This window comes from Macaca nemestrina, chromosome 14 (genome assembly GCF_043159975.1).
Source record: "Macaca nemestrina isolate mMacNem1 chromosome 14, mMacNem.hap1, whole genome shotgun sequence".
Lineage (NCBI taxonomy): Eukaryota > Metazoa > Chordata > Mammalia > Primates > Cercopithecidae > Macaca > Macaca nemestrina.
The window spans coordinates 119,216,321-119,238,176 of record NC_092138.1 but is presented as its reverse complement, the minus strand read 5'-3'; the positions used below and the strand labels follow the sequence as shown (position 1 = coordinate 119,238,176).

The following is a 21,856-nucleotide window of genomic DNA, read 5'->3' as shown; positions in this document are numbered from 1 at the left end:
GTTCTGAGATTGGGGCAGATATCAGGAGCCTTTGGAAAAGATGAGCAGAGAGAGGGGAAGAACCAGAAAGGCCTGCTGAGGGGAAGCCAGTGGGGTTGGGGAATTAGAAGTGGGCGGTCTCCGTGGTTGGCACCCACCCTTCTTCATTCTGAGTAAAGCAGCCACTGATGGAAGAACGGACATTGGCCTGGGCTGAGCGAACAACACACCTGAACAGCAGCATCAGGGCTTGCAAAAATGTCCGGAAGTTGTTGTGGCGGTTGATGCTGGTGTCATCATCCAGGGCAATATTCCCAAACACCTGCAATGGAGAAGAGCAATGGCACGGACTCTGCTGGGTCTGCAGGAGCCGCGGCAGGTGGACCAAGCCAGAGAGGGTGTGCGAGCCACACAAGGACCCCACATGAGATGGGCGGCTGCTCTCCCCAGAGAACTCCCACCCGGGAGAGGCCAGTGCGCGTTCCCAGTATAGACACCCTCTCAGTGGCCACACGTGTGCCGGCTCCAGCTCCGAACCTGTCCACAGATGCAAGTCCGAAACACTCCCAAGAACGGCCCCCAGCCAAGCTTGCGAGGCCTCTGCCACACATAACACAGGAAGTGTTTTCAAGTGGGATCATCAGCGGCTCCAAAGCAGGCATTATGTTGGTAACAGGTCTGACAGATCATGGGAAAATGTCTTTTTAAAACATATGCAATAGCACGAGGGGCTTTTTATCCATTTTAACTGACTTTTCCACAGGAAGAAATGCAAATGGGTCAGTAGTTGTACTCAGCCCAAAATCTGGAATCTGGCTGCAAATGTATGAACTATCCACAGAGATCAGTAACGTCCATGCTCTGTACATCCACAGACCAAAGCAGGAAAAAAAAGATGCATTGCTTTAAATAGCATCAGATCTCTGCAAATTTTAAAGCAAAAGAACTCTTCAATCCCTGAATCCCTGATATAGAGTTTAGAAATCAGCTTTCAGCAAACCTTTGAAACGCTGGCACCTTCCATCACAAATTAACCCTTGGGTCCCTCCTCCGTCCCTACTGTCAGAAAAGTGGTCAGATGCCACAGATTTATAACTGGGACGCTGCTTGATGGTTTTCAAATGCTTATTCCCAAATAGCTGACCAAGTGTTCTTCGGCAAAATAAAGAAAATCTAAATTATGCAAGCCAAGTTTGCCCAGTGCAAGAATCTGACGTGCTCCTGCTCGCATTCTCAGGCAGTTTTCCTCAGTAGCATGTAACCCCCGCTGTGGGTCAGGCCTGTCCTTCAGCGCGGCTGCCAGACTAACAGAATAAGCGGCCGCTGCTGTGCAGGCCACTCAGCAAACGCAGCTGTGCTCAAATGCGCTGCCACCACACAGCCAGCACCCATTCTGACCTGTGCCCTGACACCCTACCATCACTGAGCGGAAGCCCGTGCGGCCCTCAGAACACCAAGGCGCATCCACCCGGAGAGGCGGCAATGGGCCGAGGGCCAGGGCTGCTCCACACCAGGATGGCCCTGGGCAAGCAGCCCCATCTTGTGGCACCTCCTGTCCTCCTCCATAAAACAGTCTTTCTGAGGGTTATGTAAGTTTAGGCCGGGCACGGTGGCTCACGCCTGTAATCCCAGCACTTTGGGAGGCCGAGGCAGGTGGATCGCTTGAGGTCAGGAGTTCAATACCAGCCTGGCCAACACGGTGAAACCCTGTCTCTACTAAAAATACAAAAATCAGCCGGGCGTGGTGGCGCATGCCTGTAATCCCAGCTACTCAGGAGGCTGAGGCAGGAGAATCACGTGAACCTGGGAGGCAGAGCTTGCAGTGAGCCCAGATCACACCACTGCACTCCAGCCTGGCTGACAAAGCCAGACTCTATCTCAAAATTTAAAAAAAAAAAAAAAGAGTAAGAAAAGAGGATTATATAAGTTCATAAAGTGCTCAAAGCAGGATCTGGCTCATAGAGAATGTTCACTAAGGATCAACTGATTATGACGATGACTTAACAATCATGATCAGTGCCCCTCTGCTCCGGTGGACGGGAGGCTGGGACCACGCTCTGTCCCGAAGGGGAGCACCCACCTGCATGCCGATGATGGCGTAGATGAAGAACAGCATGGCAATGAGCAGACACACGTAGGGCAGGGCCTGCGGAGACAGGGGCCGGTCAGCTACAGACGCCTCCCGGCCACCACGCCCAGGCCTCGTGCTACAGTGGCTGGGCCTTTGAGGTCACACAGACCTCAGCCTACTCCAGCTCCATCCCACTGGCCACCCAGCCCCTCCACCAAGTGATGCCTCGGTTTCTTTATCTCTAACTCGGAGTCGTGAAACCCACCTCAGGGTTCTTGTAAGCGTGACCAAGGGAACCTACGGGTAACTTAAAATGTCTTTATAAATGACAACAGGACAATGCATACAACCACGAGACCTGCGTGCCGTGCCCTCTCCCAGCCTCCCAAAGGAGGGGCCGCTGTGGTGGGGGCGGGGAAAGCAAGACGGAGGAAGGGGACAGAGAGCACGGAGGCCCCCCGCCTGGCCCACCTTGAAGGACTGGACAAAGGTCCACAGCAGGATGCGGATGGTGTAACCCTGGCGAAGCAGCTTGATCAGCCGCGCAGCTCGGAAGAGGCGGAGGAAGCTGAGGTTGATGAAATTGTTCTGCAGGGAAGAGGAATTGTTCTCTGACCTTCAGAAGCCTGAAAGCACAGGCAAGCTGCTGCCACCCTACAACCTCTTCCCACATCCCTGTGGCCCCAAAGAAAAGTGGTTAAAAAGATTAAAATGAAAAGTCTGCTTCACAGTCTAAGCAGCAATCGGCCACCAGAAAATCTTCCAGAAGTAAAGCTTGTCCTTGCAAATCACTTCTCATGCAGCAGATCAGAGAAAACCTCCTTGGCTCTAAGGCCTCTCCCCACCCCCCACCGTGAGCGACAGAGAGAGAAGTTCTCCCAGGCATCTCTGCGGCCGGTGAGCTGGGAGATCACCTGTGGCTGGGCCCCCAGCAGTGACTGCCTCTCGCAGGACACGGCCAAGCTGACCACGTGCTGGGCATGACTGCTTCTCCACCGAGCACCCCTGAAGGGAGCCCCGCCCAGGCTTCATGGCCATGCCCTTTCCTTCCTGGCTCAGACAGCAAAGCCCTTGCTTGCTGGACCCCAGCTGGGACCTGGCAGAGGGGCAAACACTTCCTCTGAGGCTGCTCCAGGTGTGTGCAGACAAGTTATGGAAGGTACAGGTGTTCTGCTGCTCACACCACGGAGGCCACCTCTGCAATTCACGGTCAAACAGGCCTCTGCTCTAGAGAACCCAGGCTGTCTAGTGTAGCTCCCTCATCCAAGGCGCTCAAAATCAAGCACAAGGATAAATGGATAAACCCGGGACTCCACAGATGACCTAGGAGTAAAGCCTCTACAAGGTCTCAGGGCACTTGAATTACTGTATTGGCACATCCCTTTCAGGGAAGCAGGCTCTGGGGAGGCGTCCATGCACAGATGGGGGTGCTTGTGGACCCAGGAGGCTTTCTGCCCTGTCTACCTAGAGGTCAGGTGCCCACACACAGCCTGAGAGCAGCTTCCTGCCACTGCAGCATTTAAAATATGCAAGCAGCTCAGGCTCAGAGACACGTTTGTGTTGTCAGATTCAGTCATCAAATAAAGAGAACACAGATGTCGAATGAGACAGCAGCAGCAGGAGCACGTGCAGGCGCAGAGGTGGTGAGGGCCTGGCAGAGCGTCCCGCCTCTCCAGGGCTACCATTATGTGGGAATGAGGCATCAGTGGAGGGGTGGGCCTCACTCTTCCTTGCAGGGACAGTGGCCCGACCCGTACTCAGAGGATCCTCTGCCTGGGTCTGCCACTTCCACTCGCAGGGGCAGGATGGCTGACGACTCAACTCGAGGGACTGGCTCTCAGGCGGGATGCTGGAACTGTGGGAGCAGGACTGGTTTTGAATGATATCCATGGCCAGTGGGCACAAGGACGGGCTATGATCCAAATCAGCAAGGCGGCAGCAGACCTCAGGGTGTGACCCCAGAGGGCATCACAAGTGTACCCGTAGCTCCATAACCTGCTTGTGCCAGGGAAATAAAATCTCTGTGGTAGACAAGATGGCCAAGAACTCTGGGCCACGAGGACCCACAGAGAAGCCAGCCATCTTAGAAACATGGGTGCAGGGGTGGAGGGCCGCAGTCTCCAGTGTCAGGAGACCCTTATGTAAGATGATGAAACAGAGCCAGGGGCTGGAGGATCCCACTCTGAAACCATGTGCTCAATGGGTCTGGAGGGGCAGTGACTGGGGCAACACAGCACCCACTGGTTCAAAGCATGGTCAGGCAGCGGCACAGACAAGATTTCCTGAAGACACTGGGGAAAATAAAGGTTGCCACATACGAAGGAAGGACTGGAAAACAACAGGGCAGGTGAGAGGTGCGTGGAGAGTAAGTTTGTCCAAATGACTTAACACATGAATGCCAACCTCAGCCACCATCACTTTCTGCTTTTCTGGAGACCCACATTCCCCTCTTCCTCCTGGCTTCTCTTGGGGCTCCCGTGGGTACTCAGGAGAGGCTGGGGGCAGGAGATGGGCGCCCTGGAGAGCTATGAAGACAGACGGTGACGGCAGCCACAGATGTTCGAGCACAGCGTGGCAAGCCAGGCACCATGCCAGCTGCATGCAAGACAGCAAGGGACAGAAGCACACGCAGCACCATGCCGTGCACCTGCACCGTCACCTCTGGTCTCAGCCAGCCCCTCGGAGGCAGACACAGCCTGCCCCATCCTCACAGAGTCCATGACCAGCCCGTCAGAGGCGGACACAGCCTGCCCCATCCTCACAGACTTCCTGACCAGCCCCTCGGAGCCGGACACAGCCTGCCCCGTCCTCACAGAGTCCATGGCTTCTGTTGCAGCCACACCTACTTCAAGGTCAGGCCCTCCCTTACTTGCCCCTGAGAGGGAAAAGGTCTGTGGTGCCCCAAAGGCACATCATTGTGCCCTCAACATGGCTGCTGACTCACCTTCATGGGACAATGGTCCCTAACCCTTCAATCCTCACCTTTCTCATTCACAAAGTAGAAACATGGGGATACCCAGTCCAGGAGGTGGGGAGCACTTGAGAAAAGGGATTTAAAATTGCACTTAGCACTGCGGGACACCATGCCACAACAGTGACCCACTGACCCTGTATCCAAGACCACCACAGCCTCTGGCCAGAGTCACACGGAAGTGAGGGCTTGTCCCAAGTGTCGGTTGGGCACCCCACCCAGATGTGTGGGCCACGACGTGGGCCAGGTACCACGCCAGAGGACAAGGCCCAGCAGGTGCAGAAAAACTGCTGTGTGGCTCCCATTCAGTCGTCGTTCTAATGAGACGGGCGACTGAAGACGGGAAAGGGACGTGCACGTGCATGAGTAACACATCAGGTGTGGATTGTGGTGGAGAGGGAGGACAGGACAGACAGTGTGGGGAAGGGCTCTCTGAGGAGGTGACACTGAGCAGGGGCCTGACTGGCACGAGCTGGATGCAGATGACATCACCTGGGTGTTTCTGCAGCATCGAATGGTATTTTCTCAAAACGCAAGCTCTTCCGTGCAACTGTGAATCGCTGTATCGCAAACATTCACTTCTACGTGACTCTCAAATATCTTCTACTTTACATTAATTTCCACAGTCACAGCTAAAGTTTGGTCGGTTACCAACTATCTTGGCTCTAAAATTCCTGAAGACCCAGCAGGAAGCTCCGGTTGGACCCGCACTCCACATGAGCTTGCTGACCGAGGCACACACACAGTTCGGTGACATGCGAATGGGGGAGCCTGGGCTCCACTGCCTCTAGGGGCAGAGCCCCCTTCTTTTACTCAGCCCTACAAGAACCCTTCTGAATCATGAAGACAAAGACTCTAAGCCCTGCCCCTGAGCCCTGAACCCCCGGCCTGACCCCGCCCACCCCAAGGCAGGTCAGTCCAAGAAGGACAGATGCTACAGGGGACTCTGCAGAGGCCACCTGGGCAGAGCTGAGCCTTCTCGACTGGTACGATGGGGACACAGCAGGTGGGAGATGGCTGTGCAACAGGAACCATGGACTCGCAGGGATCAGGGACAAACTCATGTCCCGCAAAGCCTCCCCAAGTCTGAGCCAGTCCCAATAGGGAAAACTGCCCTCGACATTTACCCACTCCAGAAACCCCACCTCCCTCTCCTTGGGCAGGTCTCAGGGAAGCCCCGCCCAAGGCCAGTTCCCAGAATCAAACCGCTGCCAGGAGGGCCCTCAGAAGCCCTGCTGGACGCCCAGAGCTGAGGGAGGGAGCAGGCCAGAGGTGAGTGGGTGCAGCCACATCCAGCCACACGCCCAGAGGGCAGGGGGCTAGAGTCCCAGGAACCAGAGGGCAGGAGGGGAGCTGAGCAAGCAAAGCAAGGACTTGCAAGAACCGTTCAGAGTTTTGAAACCAACCGTTTCCTACATGTGATGTTTTCATGGATGGATATTTGCGTATTATTTACAAATTGGGGAGGTGTGAGCAGCAGGTGCACAACATACAGACGGAGACATGGGTTTTCGCATTGTATGTTGGTTGGATGGCGTGAGTCAGCAGGTAGGTTAAGGTAAATCAAGAACAAAAACAGAAAACAAAAGAGAAAAATGAGTCATCAACACAAGCAAAAACTCAAACTCTGATTACTTAACTACAAAATTTTAGGATTTTGGTAAACTGCATATTTTTCTTAAAATGTATCAGATCAAAACATATTTTTGAAGTCTGTAGGTTATGCAGACAAGGTGGCATTCATTTGCATTCTTGTTTGTAATGCAAATCCAAAGATGACTCACAGACACTTATTTTTTTTTTATTTCCAGGCAAAGAAATCAATGTCAGTTTCATGCTTGCTTGGAGCCCTCTCTCTGGGTGCCCTTGCTAAAACTCTATTTTGATTTTTAAGTTGGGGATGGGAACTGACAGTCATATTTTTGCCTAAGAAAAAAAAGTGCATTCACAAAGTAAACATATGAAGTGGCTCCAAATGAAAAACAGACACACAGACAAAACAAAGCACCATCAGTCCACACGACGGCTTTCCCTTCATCTTTTCTCCTCCGGGCAGAACAGGAGACGACCTGGGCTCCAGGAGCAAGGGCGGCCAGGGGACACCTGAGCTTTCCAACCGGCAGCTCTCAGGCCGCCACCTGCTGGTTGGGTGTCCAGGGCTGGCAGGGGCTGCCAAGGAGGGCTTGCTTGAACCAGGGTCTGAAACGACCACAAACAGCCCCAGGCTCGACTGTCTCGCAGCTGAGGGACGGAGTGTGGGTTATTCTGGCTGCCTGCATTGCAGCAGGCATCTGCCTTGTATCAAGGCCTCTGCCCTACGCCAGGGCCTCTTTGGGGCGTGGGGAGGTTTCTCTAGAACCCGGCTGGGCACTGGGGCTCTCTGCACATCTCTGATGTCAGCCCGCAGTCCGCAGTCCTCGCCCCTCTTGGAAAGGAGCCGCACATGCAGAAACCACCCCTCCCCACCAAGCTCTGTCCTTACAGCTGGGAGCTCAATGTTTCCATCACTTTATTTGATGAATAAAGGTTTCTGTTTCCAAAGAGGAGGCCTCAGGAGTCAGCAATGTGGCCCACCTGTGCCTCTCGGAAAGCGCACTGGGACTAACTGCTTCTGGGCGAGACGCACAGGGAGGAGGCAGCCATGGGGAAACACAACACCAGCGCTAGGGGGACTAAACTTTCCTGATTTTTCTGATTAAATGGCAGGTTTCAGCTTTTTTGCTTGGATTACTCACATCATTAACTTTTTTAAATCATAAAGCATGTCACGTAAAAGATTACGCGTAAACATTCTAAAGAAAAGTCAAACCAGGTGTCTGTACATATTCATCACCCAGCTTTACGAACGGAACATCACCACCACTTCTGAAGCCCTTCTTGGGTCTCCCTGCCTCCTCTGCAGATGCAGCAACTACCCTTCCTTCTTGTTAATCACGGCTTGTCTTTTCAGCTTTACCATAAACTCTGAAAATGCATTCTGTTTGCCTGTTCCTGGCCTTTGTTCTGGGATCCGGCCGTTCGCAGGCTTCTGTGACTTGCGCACACCTGTGTTCTGACAGCAAACTGTTTCTGAGAAGCATCCACACTGATGTCACTGGAAAGGGGCGCACACACAGAAACCCCCCAAAGCTGTGTTTCCAGTGGGGAGCTCAATTTCACATCATTTGTGTATTTTCACTGCTATGCGGCCCTTCACTGCATTAGCAACGCTAACAACTGGTACATTCTATTACCGACGGGCACTCGGATGCCTCTGGTTGGCAGAACACTGGTGCCAGAAACACTGGTGTGAAGATGCCTCTGGTGGTCATCTGCGCAGACGCCCTCTGGGACACACGCCTAGGAGTACAGTTACTGAGTTGTAAGCACCTGTCCAACTTTCGAGGTGCTGCTGAGCCCTCCCAGAGGCTGTGCCAGCTGGCACGCCCACCAGCAGTGCCAGAGTTCTGGTTATTTAGATGTTTTGAAAGAGTCTTACTCCATCGCCCAGGCTGGAGTGCAGTGGCGCAATCTCAGCTCCCTGTGACCTCCACTTCCTGGGTTCAAGAGATTCTTGTGCCTCAGCCTCCCGAGTAGCTAGAATTACAGGGGTGCACCATCACGCCTGGCTAATTTTTGTATATTTAGTGGAAACGGGGCTTCACCATGTTAACCACGCTTGTCTCGAACTTCTGACCTCAGGTGATCTGCCCACCTTGGCCTCCCAAAGTGCTAGGATTATAGGCCTGAGCCACTGCACCTGGCCTTCTCTTCTTTTAAAAAAATTTAATGTCAACATTATACTAGCCTAGTTAGAGAATGTTCACTCTTTCTGTTCTCTAGAAAAATCCGTTTAAGAGTGGAATGATCCTTCCTTATATTTTAGGTAGAAACCTAATGTGTAAGACCACTAAAATCTGGTGTTTTCTTTATGGGAAGATTGTTTATTGACTCGTCTTCTTTAATGCTTTAATAAAGAACCATTTAGGGTTTTTCTCTATTCTTTTGTCAGATTCGGTCATTTACATTTTTCTAGTAATGTGTTCACTTACCTCGGTTTTCGAATGTACCGGAATAAACTGTTCACAATATTCTCCTTCACCTTATTCACGTTAATCTCTCCTGTACCTGCCGTCATGACCCTTTTCTCTGCCTTACATCATGTATTTCGTCTTCTTATTTTTCTTTGATTAATCTTGCCAGAGGTGTGTCAATTTTTAAGTCTTTAAAGAACCAAGTTTAGACTTTGATTCTCTCTAGTCTTTGGTTTCTACTTTCTTAATTTCTATTCTTAGACTTTTCTTCTACTTTATTGAGCTTATTCTGTTATTCTTTTTCTAACTTTTAAAGTTAGATGCTAAACTCATTAATTTTTTACATTGTTTTCTTTTCCTAATATAAACATTAAGGTTGTGAATTTCTAAGTACTGCTTCAGCTATCTCATGAGCTTTAATATATAGTATTTTCATTGTTTTTCTGTTGTTTATATTTTCTAATTTCCATCATTTCATCTTTTACCCATGACTTAGTCAGGAATTTCTTTCCTCAAAAGTGAGAAGGTACCGTTAGTGTTTCAGCCACACAGGCCCTGTGATCACTTTGCTTCTGTCCACACCGGCTCCCAGTGCACTTTCACACCCAGCAGCGGCAGTCTCTCCTTCTCCCTCTGTCTCTCCTCCTGCCTCCCCGCCTCTCTCTCTCTCTCTCTCTCTCTCTCTCTCTCTCTTTTTAGAGATAGAGTTTTGCTCCGTTGCCCAGACTGGAGTGCAATGGTACAATCATAACTCAGGGCAGCCTCGAACTCCGGGGCTCAAGCGATGCTCCCACCTCAGCCTCCCAAAGTTCTGGGAGTACAGGCTTGAGCCAGCGTGCCCGGCCCACTCGAGTCTCTTGATGTGGGATTCCCACAGGCTGCCAGAACCTGCTTTGCATGAGGAGCCCAGGCTGCACTCTCCTGCCCCTCACTGGGACAGCTCTGATGTGGCATCCACCCCACCCTCAGAGTCCCCCTGAAGGAAGGAGCCCAAATTACATGGAATTGCTTGAAACTGGATCTCTTCCTTATCCAACTGCCGCCCTCCTCACCAACTATTCCTGGAAACACTTCCTAAAAAATCACATTTGGATCACAGGTTCTGATCCAAAGACAGGTGGCACCAGAGGTGGTTCCTTGGAAGCTGACTTGGAAGGATGGAGCCCTTGGGGAGTAGCTCACTGGCCAGATTCTCCTCTGCTGGTGGGCGGTAAGTGAGGTGACAGTAACTCCCGGTGTGCTGTAGCATTAAAACTGCTGAAACCTTCATCTTGGGTAAATCTGTAAAGGGTTGAAAGGGGTGCAATAATGATGCTGCAAGACATCATTAGCATCCACAGGCTGTCAGGAATGGGCACTGCAAGGACGGTAGAGCTGGTGAACCATAGCTAAGTGCCCCCAGTTACTCTGGGGAAAAAAAAAGTTGTAAGTGTAAGTTGTCAATTAGCAACTCCAAGCATAACACAAATGTGGTCTGTGGTGGATTGTGCTGACCAGCCTGGGACTCGAGGGAGGACCAGGGCTCTGGAGAGGGCTCCACAAGTTTCTCATGCTCCAGCGTCAGCACCCGCAGAGGGAGGGCAGGCCGGACATGCAGAGCAGGAACACCAGTGTGGGCGTGCCCCCAACACAGAGTTCTCAGATGCCCCGGGACTGCCTGGGCCTGCAGGAGCGTCCCCTCCCTGCTGGAGGACCTCACTTTGTCTTGCCTGAACACCTGCAGGAGTCTCAGTGAGGTGGATGCTTTCCACAATGGTGCTCACTCTCCCCAAGATCCACCTCACTTCCCACGCTGGCCACTAGACTCACAACTCGAGTTTTCACACAGCCCGACTGGGGCAGCCGTGGTCCTGCTGAGTGAAACCCAGGCTGCTCAGTGAAGGGCTGTGTGATGTAATGGGTATGTGCGGGAGGAGTGTGGGAGGACCATGGTGGGAGGGACTGGATGAGGATGGGTGGAAGACAGGCTGGATAAAAAACTATTTTTAATGTAGGGGAGCTTTCTCCCATGACTCAGGATCCAATGCCCTGGCAAGGGCACCTGAAGCAGGTGCTAACAGGCTGCGGGGATGACTCCCAGGAGCTTGGAAAACCTCATGGCCCACATTAAATGAGGTGGGGGGTGCCAGAACGGCCTTGGCAGATGCTGGGCACAGGACCAGAAGGCTCAGAGAGGTGGGCATGCTAGAAAGAACCTGTCATGTACGATCTAAGTGCCCATGAGCCAACCAGCTTCTCAGAGCATTTTGGGAGCAGGGCACTGGCATCACGCACAAGGTCCCTGGTGGTTATCTCCTGCAGGCCAGGGTTGATGGGAGGAGACACTGTCATGGAGCAGGGATTCTTTTGGGCAGAAGAGAAGGCTCCGGAGCTGCAGAGGCTCCATGGCAGCGCACAATCACACGAGGCTGGCTCCCTTCCACAGCTGGCTGCCTGGAACCACTACAGTGGGTGGCAAGGCCCCAATGGCAACCGAAAGCCCTGACCTGCAAAGGTCCACGGTGGCAGCTAATCAGCCGTGACACTCCTAGGGCAGGACAGAGGGGCAGCGCCAACAAGGATGCTGCTTGGTGAGATGAACGTCCGTAAATATGGAACTCAAAGGAATCCAAGTAAGTGAGCAGAGGCTGGGATCAGCCACCACAGTGGACAAACACACTCCCTCCCTGTCTCTCAACCAGTCCGTTTTCAGATCCAGGGTCCATAGCTTAGAGGAGAGACGGGGCCGCCTTGCAGAAGAATCCTGCAACACAAGAGGGAGTCTAGACAGCAGCCATTCATCTGCCCCTCCCCAAGGAGATCTAGCTCGTTTACTTGAGAAACTGCACACCGGAGAAAGAAGAATCCCTGGATGTTTTGAAGGCTGTGGGATACGAGGTCCGAGATAACACTGGTGCCAAGGAACTAAAATGAGATTGTGGCTCCATGTCAGTGTGCACAGGGGCCAGGACACCAATGAATCCCTGGCCCAGGCCCGTCTCTCAGTGGTCTCGTGTGCCCGGGCAAAGCTGGTGTTCATTTGCCTTGTCCTAACTGGCAGAATGCGCCACACTGGCCCCTCGACATGTGAATTCGACACAACAATAGGAAAGTCCTCAACACCGACACCCCCCAGCCAAAAGAGTAAATTATAACACTGCATCCAGTATGGAATGGAGAGGTTAGTGCCACCTTGAATAATTAAAAGACAAAGGGGTGGTTGGTCTACACCTCATTCCCATTTAATTCACCAGTGTGGACCGTGCAAGAAAACTGGATCACAATGGATCACAGTGGACTACTCCCCAAATAACCCAAGCACAGTACCCAGTGCTGTGGGAGATTCGATATCTTTAAAGAACAGAACTGCTCAGCCTCTGGGACGTGGCACACAGGTGCCAATCTGGTGAGCACACTCTTCAGCGGTCACTGCTAGGCAGGGTCAGAAGCAGTTTGCATGCACAGCAGACATTCACAGTCTGACCCTATGTCACGACACAGTCCAAAGGGACTCTTAATCATTTAGAATTCTTATTTTTATTTTTCAGAGACAGGGACTCACTTTGTGGCCCAGGCTGGAGTGCAGTGATGCGATCACAGCTCACTGCAGCCTTGACTTCCTGGGCTCAGGCGATCCTCCCACCTCAGCCTCCTGAGTAGCTGGGACTACAGGTGTGTGTCACCATGCCTGGCTAATTTTTTAAATTTTTTGAAGAGACAGGGTCTCGCCATCTTGCTTAGACTGGTCTCCAACTCCTAGACTCAAGTGATCTTCCTGCCTTGGCCTCCCAAAGCCCTGAGATCACAGGTGTGGGCCACTATGCCTGACCAAGACATTCTTCAGAACACCACACTGGTCCACAACATTGATGACGTTGTATTACTTAGATCAGATGCCCTGACGTGATAAATCTTATAAGGATTCATGGACCTTCCATGTCAGTGAAGTTTTTAGGGGCCCGGTGGTCTGGACTATGCCAGGACAAGGACTCCAAGGTAAAAGACAAGTTAGTGACTGCCCCTCACACTTCTATTGCAGGTAGGCTGCTTTGCGTTCTGGAGATGGTATAAGCCACTCAGGAAATACTGCTGTGACTCAAAACGCTGCCACGTTTGAGAGGTTTCAGAGCATGAGTGGGGTCTCTAACAGACCCATGACGTGACAGCAATGGCCCTGCCACTTTGGCCACAAAACCCAGCAGCCCCCAGGGTCCCTGATGTGTAATGTGGTAGGTAAGGACACGGGGTGAAGTCCTGGGAAAGCCTCCACAGATAAGTCAGTGCAGACACCTAGCATTTGGGAGCAGGCCACGCCATCTACAGAACGGAAGCGTAACGAGAGGGCCCAACCTAGCTCCTGGCCCTGGTGGCAGCTGTGTGTCACCAAGAGACACCACTGTCTATGACACCAAAGCATCTCCCCATAGTGGTGTGCTGTCAGACCACCACAGGCCCAGTGAACAAGGGAAGGGCTCCTGACCTCTGTGACCAAACCCAAGCATGTCTAGAGGACACAGCACCCAACATGTGGCCCAATTCCCCATGACATGCATCTCCATTGACCAATGACGTCCTCACCTCACTCCCGCCATCACCATGACACGCACCTCTGTCGACCATGCCGTCCTCACCTCACTCCCGCCATCACCATGACACGCACCTCTGTCGACCATGACGTCCTCACCTCACTCCCGCCATCACCATGACACGCACCTCTGTCGACCATGACGTCCTCACCTTACTCCCGCCATCACCATGACATGCACCTCCATTGACCAATGACGTCCTCACCTCACTCCCGCCATCACCATGACATGCACCTCCATTGACCAATGACGTCCTCACCCCACTCCCGCCATCACCATGACATGCACCTCTGTTGACCAATGACGTCCTCACCTCACTCCCGCCATCACCATGACACGCACCTCTGTTGACCATGACGTCCTCACCTCACTCCCGCCATCACCATGACATACACCTCTGTTGACCAATGACGTCCTCACCTCATTCCCGCCATCACTTCATAGGGATTCACTACAACTTAGGGGGAAACGCAGACCTGGCTTGTGGATGGGCTGCTTGGTGTACTGGTGCAGGCCTCACTACAGCCTCACATGGGAACAGCCTGACAGACAGTGGTGGAGCAGAGCCCTGGGCAGGGTACCTGGTCAGCTCTGTGTGTGGTGGAAAACAAGCTGCCTGTGCTGAGGATAACAGGGTCCGAGGCAGGCACAAACGGCTGGTCAGGACCCTGGAGGGAACAAGGTCTAGGGGAGAGGCAGACAGACAGGCTTTGGGAACAGGCATGGGGTACCGGCCTTTGTTTTGCGAACCAATGCTCACCATGGGGCACTAAAAACCAAGCATTGGGATAAGTCGACCAACAGATATCGGCTAGCCTCTGTCCTCACCAGCCCCAGTGTCCACACAGCAGACCTCTGGATAGGGTGGCCATCATGGCCAAGAGCCTCTCAGCAGATGATCCAGCCATGACCACTGACGATTATCTACCTGGGGTGAGCAGACAGCAACACTGGGCCTCCATTTGGTGCCATGCCTTGTGGCTGTCAACCAGCCACCTAGTGGTCAGCCGACTGTATCAGACCTCCTTCTCCTGGAAAAGGCAGTGATTTGTCTCAACCGGGATCCACCCACATCCCAGGTGTGGGTTTGCCTTTCCTGGTGCAGCACTGTGGCAGCACTACCATCTCAGGGCTGGTGTCAGAGATTTCCCAACACAGGATTTCATATAACATCAGCTCGGAGCACACGCAGGGGATGCATGTGAGCCAGGTGACCTCAGGGTCCACTGGACCATCTAACGCAACACCACTCAGGAGATGCTGCCCTGACCTTAAAGGCAGAGACAAAATGCCAGCTTGGTGAAACATTCATGGGGTTGGGCTGCCATATTTCAAGAGGAACCAATGGCCAATCGATGGCACTGGGTGCCCAATCAGTAAAATGCAAGGATCAAGGAAATGGTGAAAGGAGAAGTGGCCCCTCTCACCATCGCTCCAGAAACCCAGTAGGAACTTTGTGCTCATCTTCCCCAAATTTAGGTCTGGCAAATCTAGAAGCCCTGGTTCAAACACGTGGAGAAGGTTCTACCACCCAACACAAAAAGCCATGGTGGCCACCTGGTCACTTGGGGCTGCTTGTGCCAGAAGGCCAGCGGGCATCACAAAGAGTGTCCAGGCTGGCCAGATCACCTGACCCTCATTATTGTGAAGGGCAGAGCTGCCACTGCATAGTTCTGGGAATCAGGGGCTTCACTGCGCCTTTCTCCATGCTCCTATGAACATGCTCCTAGCAGCAGTCTCCACTGTGACTGGATTACTACAGCAGCCAGGATTGGACAAAGGAATGGCAGCAAGTAGGGACTTGGGATGCACAGGGCTGAGGGTCTGGGTCACCAGGCCACCAGGCCAGCAACCAGTGCAGCAGAAGGCTGGCCACAGGTCAGGGGCTCTAGAAAGGGTGGTGGGGGGAACGGGATGATGAACATCAGCTCTGCTTGGACCAGCACAGCAGAGGCAGCTCTGCTCTGTCTCCCAGACACCATGACCAGCACCATCCTGAAGAACGAGCACAGTGAACCCAATGTGAAGTGTGGGCAGAACAGGAAGGAGCCCTGGCACTCTGGCAGGTCCTCCCGATGGTGTCAGACGTCCCTTCAGCCCTAACAGTTTGGGTGCAGAGGCTCCTTCACAGCACTCGTGGCTTACTCGGGGAGCCGGAAGCATCTGAGAACTGACACCCCAGGTGCAGCCCTCAGCCTAATGCCTTGCGGAGGGTGCAGAGGCAAACACATTGCAGTTCCCTTTCCAGCAGGGATAGCTCTGAGGTGCGACCTAGGCTGCTGCCAGAAGTCCCTTGGGAGATGACGCACACCGACCCACCAGGACGGCTTGGGACGCAGCATTCTGGTCCTTCTCTTCCCACCCATTTCCCCACGCCCTCGGCTGGTTTCTACTGGGAACACCACTTAAGACGTAACTTCCACGTGAGTGCTCATTTCTGCATCTGCTTCTCCAAAATTCAACCTAAGACCAAACAAATGAGGTTTCTGCCATTTATCTCCAGAGTAATGTGTTGTACTCAAAAAATGTTGCTTTATGATCAGACGCTGTGGCATTTGTTGAGACAAGCTGACGTCCCAGCACTGGGCAATTTTAAGGCATAATCCACATAGCTTTGGTAAGAATGAGTATTTCCCCACATATAGAGAGAGAGAGAGAGAGAGAGAGAGATGGTGGGGGCAATATTTTAAAATATAAATCCTTACGGGTTTCAGTTTATATATTTTCGATACCACCTTGTTAGATACACATTATACAGATACCAATGTAAGACTCACGTCTTCTTGGTTACTTGCTACCATGGAGCTCCAGGTAACTCTCAGGCCCAAAAGATGTTTGAGAACCACTTTCTTACGCAAGAAAGAACATCTGCTGAGGTAACACCCAATCCCTAAACTCCACCCCTGGAGCGAAGCCTCCACATGTCCAGGGGGTCCATCCAGGGGGTCCTGGGGAACCCAGGAAGAGGCCAACACAGGGCCCGGAGATGCACTGAGGGGAGCAGCCTCTAGAAGGAAACCACCTGGGGACGCTGAAGGAGGGACAGAAATGCTACTTACCGCAATCTCTGTTACTAAAATATCAGTAATACTTCCCAACACAGTGACAAAGTCAAAGACATTCCAGGCATCTCTGAAATAGTTCTAGAGAAAAAGAAGAGCAGTTAGTGCCAGCGGCTGATGAGGGCTCTGTCGGCAAAGAGGTATAGGTGGTGGCCCCGATCAGGAAAGGGGTGAGGGTGACAGACACAGAGCACAGGGCAGACGGGCCACCCCAGGGGGCACGCACAAGGCCAGAGCTAAGCAGATGTCAAAGCCAGGGACACAGACACCTCTGGGCCTGGGCAGAGGCAGGACTAAGGGCCATGTGTCCAAAGAGGAAGAACCCAGCCCTGCCGGCCTCCCGGGACCTCGGCTGGGGGCAGAGCTTATGCAGCCGAGAGGGTCAGAACAGCCCCTTCCCCAGAGCCCCTGTAGTGTCACATACACTCTGGGTACTTGGAAAATTCCCAGCTCCAAATTGTGAGCCCCCAAAGGTCGCCCTACAGACGGGGAGCCAGAATGCAGGCTGTCAAAAGGCAAAGGGGGGACCAAAGCACGTACCAGCACCCCAAAGGCGATGATCTTCAGCACGCATTCCATGGAGAACATGGATGTGAACACGATGTTCAGGCACTTCAGCATCAGCTCGTACTCATAGGGTGCATCATAGAACTGCCCGGGGAAGACGTGCTGTTGGCCACGGGTTTGGCAGCCCCAAGACACCCCATCTGGGACCACCATGACCAAGCAAGGGGGGCGGACAGAACTCCATGCCTGCCCAGGCCTGGGACACCCCTTCCTGCTCTCCACGAGTCCTCCCAGAACCTCCCCACCGTCCCAGCCCACAGACAACAAAGGGGAACAGGATTCCACAGGCATCCCGTGCTGGCCAGGGTGCAAGGCCATTCCTCTTTGGCTCATGCCGGGAGGAAGAAGGCTGACTCCGCTCAGCCTCAGGGTCAGATCCCAATCCCTAGCAGCGCCAGCTGCCCCCGTGCTGAGCCCCACACACCTTCATCATCAGCACCACGGTGTTGAGGGCTATCATGGCCATGATGAAGTACTCAAAGGGTGGGGAGACCACAAATGTCCACGTCTTATACTGGAACGACTGCCTGTTTTGGGGCATGTACCGTGTCAGGGGTTTGGCGCTGATGGCGAAGTCAATGCAAGCCCTCTGTCAGGGGAGAAAGGAGCACAGAGACTCAAAAGCAGAAAGCCTACCCTGTGACGTCTACTGCACCAGCCCCGTCTCACCAGCCTCACGGGGAGCCCTGACGAGAGAGGGCAAACCGAGGCAGCCCAGACCTTCTCCAAGCAGGCCTCAACCCACCAAATCCAGTCCCTCTGCAGGAGAAAGGAGGCCCTGCCCCGGTGTTGGCAGACAGTGGCAGCCAAAGCTGACCCGGCTGTGAGTGACTTGTGTGCAGGAGGAAAGCCTGACAGTGCTGCTCACGCTGTCCACTGCAAGACTCCACAGAGCGTCCACCTACCTCGTTCTTCTCCAGGCTGCATTCAGACATCACCTTGTCCCCCTGCTCCTGGAAGGTGATGATGATCAAGGCCACAAAGATGTTGACAAAGAAAAAGGGAAAGACCACAAAGTAGACCACGTAGAAGATGGACAACTCCATGCGGTACCCAGGGCTCGGCCCCTGCTCCTCATAGGTGGCATCCACGGAGTGTTTCAGCACCCTGGGCCAAGAGGACAGCGTGTGTCAGGGAAACCCCCAAAGGAGACAGCCCTAAGAACGCAAGACCCGCACCACAAGGATGGGTCTGCTTCCACGCCCGAGCCCAGGGATGGAGGGAGGAAGGGAGGCCGAGCTCAGGGACTGCCTGCCCCAGCTACGGAGAGCAGGATGAGCACTCACATGGGCCAGCCTTCTCCCGTGGACACTGTGAACAGCGTCAGCAGAGCCCAGAGCACATTGTCGTAGTGAAAGTCGTATTTCTTCCACTGCCTGGGCTGAGCTTCCACTTCCTCCTTCTCATAATCCAAATACTGACCCCTGGGAATAAGAACATGGGAGGTTAGAGGGCAAAGACAAAAGATCCAAATAAACCCACGTATCAACCGACACTGAAGAGAGTGTTGAAACCACTCCGTGCGGAAAGAATGGCCTCTCCAACAGACTGTGCTGGGACAACCGGATGTCCACGTGCAGAAGGATGAATGTGACCCTGCTTCACTCCACAGACAAAAACTAACTCGCGATGGATTCAAGACCTAAGTGTAAGGAGCTACAGCTACAAAATGCTTAGAGGAAAACAGGGGCAAAGCTTCATGACCTCAAGTCTGGGAATGGATCCTTAGATGTGACACCAAAATCATGAGCAACAAAATAAAAAATACAGAGGTAAATTAGGCTGCATCAAAATCTGACACTTTTGTGCTCAGAGGACATCAAGAAAGTAAAAAGATAAATCCACAGAATGGGAAAAAATACTTATTTCCTAATCCTCTGTCTGATAAGGGAGTTGTATTTAGAATACGTAAGTAACTATTCTAATAAATTTAAAAAAAAACAAATAAAAAATGGGTAAAGGATCTGAATAGACACTCCTCTGAAGAAGATACACAAATGGCTATTAAGCACATGAAACGCCACTCAACACCAGTCGTTATCAGGGAAAGGCAAATCAAAACCGCCGCGAGACACCACTTCACGCCAACGACGATGGCTGTAAGTTTAAAAATACCAAAACTAAAAAGATGGAAAACAACAAGTGTTGGCAAGGATATGGGGAATTCAGAACCCTCGTGCATTGCTGGTGGGAATACACAATGCTTTAGCCACTTTGGAAATAGTCTGGCATTTCCTCAAACAGTTAAACACAGAGTTACCCAATCACCCATTAATTCCACTTCTAGGTACATACCCGTGAGAAGCGAAAACAGATCCACACAAAAATGTGGACACAAATGTGTACGACAGCATCATTTATAACAGCCACAAGGTAGAAACAACTCAATGTTCATCAGCAGATGAAAGAATAAGGAAAATGTGGCAGAGAGCAGATATTCAGCCGTAACAGGGAACGAGGCTCTGACACAGGCCACTGCGTGGGCAAACCTGAAAACATCACGTAAAAGGAGCCACTCACAAAAGACCACACGTTGTATCATTCGGTTTACAAAAAATGTCCAGAACAGAGAGGGTTACAGAGATAAAAAAGAGATTCCTAGTTGGCTAGGGGTGGGGACAGGGATGTAGGGGATGATAGTTAAAAGGTGTGGGTTTATTTTTCTTTTTTTTTTTTGAGGTGCTGAAAACGTGTTCTAAAATAGACTGTGGCGATGGTTGCGTGTACCTGTGAATATACTAAAAACCTCTTAATTGCACACTTTCAGTAGATTGTTATAAACAAACAGTATAATGTGTTAGTTATATCTCAATAAAGCTGTTCTTTTGTTTTTCATTTTCGGTTTTTTTTTTTTTTTTTTTGAGACAGAGACTTGCGCTGTCACCCGGGCTGCAGTGCAGTGGCACAATCTTGGCTCACTGCAACCTCCGCCTTCCAGGTTCAAGCGATTCTCCTGCCTCAGGCTCCTGAGTAGCTGGGATTACAGGTGCCCGCCACCACACCCGGCTAATTTTTTGTATTTTTAGTAGAGACAGGGTTTCACTATGTTGGCCAGGCTGGTCTCCAACGCCTGACCTCATGATCCACCCACCTCAGCCTCCCAAAGTGCTGGGATTGCAGGCGTAAGCCACTGTGCCCGGCCTAAAGCTGTTTTGTTTTTGTTTTTGTTTTTTTAAAAACCCCATTACACTGGGTAAGATTGACCTTTTCAAATAAACAACGCTGGGTGAATTGGATATCTATTATCAGAAAACGTATCTTAACCCATACCTCATGCAACACATAAAAATCAACTTCCAAGTAAATTGCAGATCTTAATATGAAAGGCAAAAATAACACTTTTCAGAAGAAAACGCAAGAAAACATGCCTGGCCTTGGGATAGATTTCTTAAACAGGATATGAAGAGTACTTAGCATAAAAGAATAAAAAGGATTAGTTGGACTATATTAAAATCAAGAACTATGGTTGGGTACAGTGGCTCATGCCTGTAATCCCAGCACTCTGGGAGGCCGAGGCAGGAGGACTGCTTGAGCCCAGGAGTTCGAGACCAGCTTGGCAACATAGCAAGACCTCGTCTCAACAAAAAATTTTAAAAATTAGCCAAGCATGGTGGCACGTGCCTGTAGTCATCCGAGCTACTCAGGAGGTTGAGGAGGGAGGATTACTTGGGCCTGAGAGTTCGAGGCTGCATTGAGCTGTAATAGCAGCAATGCATTCCAGTCTAGGCGAAAGAGTGAGATCGTGTCCCAAAAAAAAAAAAAGAAAGAAAGAAAGAAGAACTTTGTTTTTTAAAAGACACCATTAAAAGAGTAGAAAGCACCAATCAGAGGAGGAGAAGACGTCCGCAATCTGTACGTGTGACAAAGAGTTCCTGTCCAGAACGTTACATGATTCCTGGTAACCAACAGGAAAGAAGCAGACAGCAGACGCAGGACCACAGGCAGACACTTCCAAAAAAGAACAGCTAAGCAGCCAATCCCCCTAGGAAAGGGGGCTCAATCTCACAAGTATAAAATTAAACCATGGTGAATGACCACCACACCCAGAAAGGCAAGACAGAAAACACCAAGATTTAGCTAGGATGTGGGGCTGGAGAGAGCGTAATTTCACACAAGGGCCTGGCAGCATCTACTAAGGCTGAGCACACACACACCCAGGACCCGGCAATTCCACTCCTAGACAGATACATCTCCCCGAACTGCTACTGTTCCCTGGCGGACATGTGCACGTGCAGCCGCGCTCCCAGCCGCGAACAGCCAAGTGCCCACCACTCACCAGTACAGGAGGAAGCTGCACGATATTCACACAGAGGCAGCTGCGACGCTGCTGCGTGGGCAGGAAGACACTGTGGGTATTGCCTGGCCCAGGGTCCACACAGGCAGCTACCCAGCTTTCCCCCAGCTCTTCCCCAAGGCCCCTCTCCTGTCTGCTTTGGAGGCAGGGCTGGGCACAGGAAGCTCTGAGGCCTCACGCGGACAGTGACAGTGGATCCCGTCATCGGGCAGTCCCTCTGCCTCACAGCCCAGCCAAGATCTCTAGGGCTCAGAGAAGCCCTGCTCAGTGGGCACCTTGAGCTCCCCGGATGTCTGTGTCCCTCAGAACATACCTGGTTCCTGACCCTGCTGAG

General features: G+C 52.0%; 1 protein-coding gene across 14 annotated transcripts in view; it reads right to left on the bottom strand.

Annotated features, from left to right (window-relative positions):
- The window catches only part of LOC105472007 (calcium voltage-gated channel subunit alpha1 B), a 253,579-nt gene that overhangs the window by 50,465 nt on the left and 181,258 nt on the right, over nucleotides 1–21,856 (bottom strand). For all 14 annotated transcript variants that reach the window (XM_071078713.1, XM_071078714.1, XM_071078711.1 and 11 more), the window contains 8 exons: nucleotides 18,515–18,652; nucleotides 18,134–18,335; nucleotides 17,653–17,817; nucleotides 17,202–17,312; nucleotides 16,659–16,742; nucleotides 2,522–2,638; nucleotides 2,060–2,125; nucleotides 210–301 (listed from right to left, as the gene is read on the bottom strand). In XM_071078713.1, coding sequence (XP_070934814.1) covers nucleotides 210–301; nucleotides 2,060–2,125; nucleotides 2,522–2,638; nucleotides 16,659–16,742; nucleotides 17,202–17,312; nucleotides 17,653–17,817; nucleotides 18,134–18,335; nucleotides 18,515–18,652 — 975 coding nt within the window. The remainder of the gene's footprint in view (nucleotides 1–209; nucleotides 302–2,059; nucleotides 2,126–2,521; nucleotides 2,639–16,658; nucleotides 16,743–17,201; nucleotides 17,313–17,652; nucleotides 17,818–18,133; nucleotides 18,336–18,514; nucleotides 18,653–21,856) is intronic.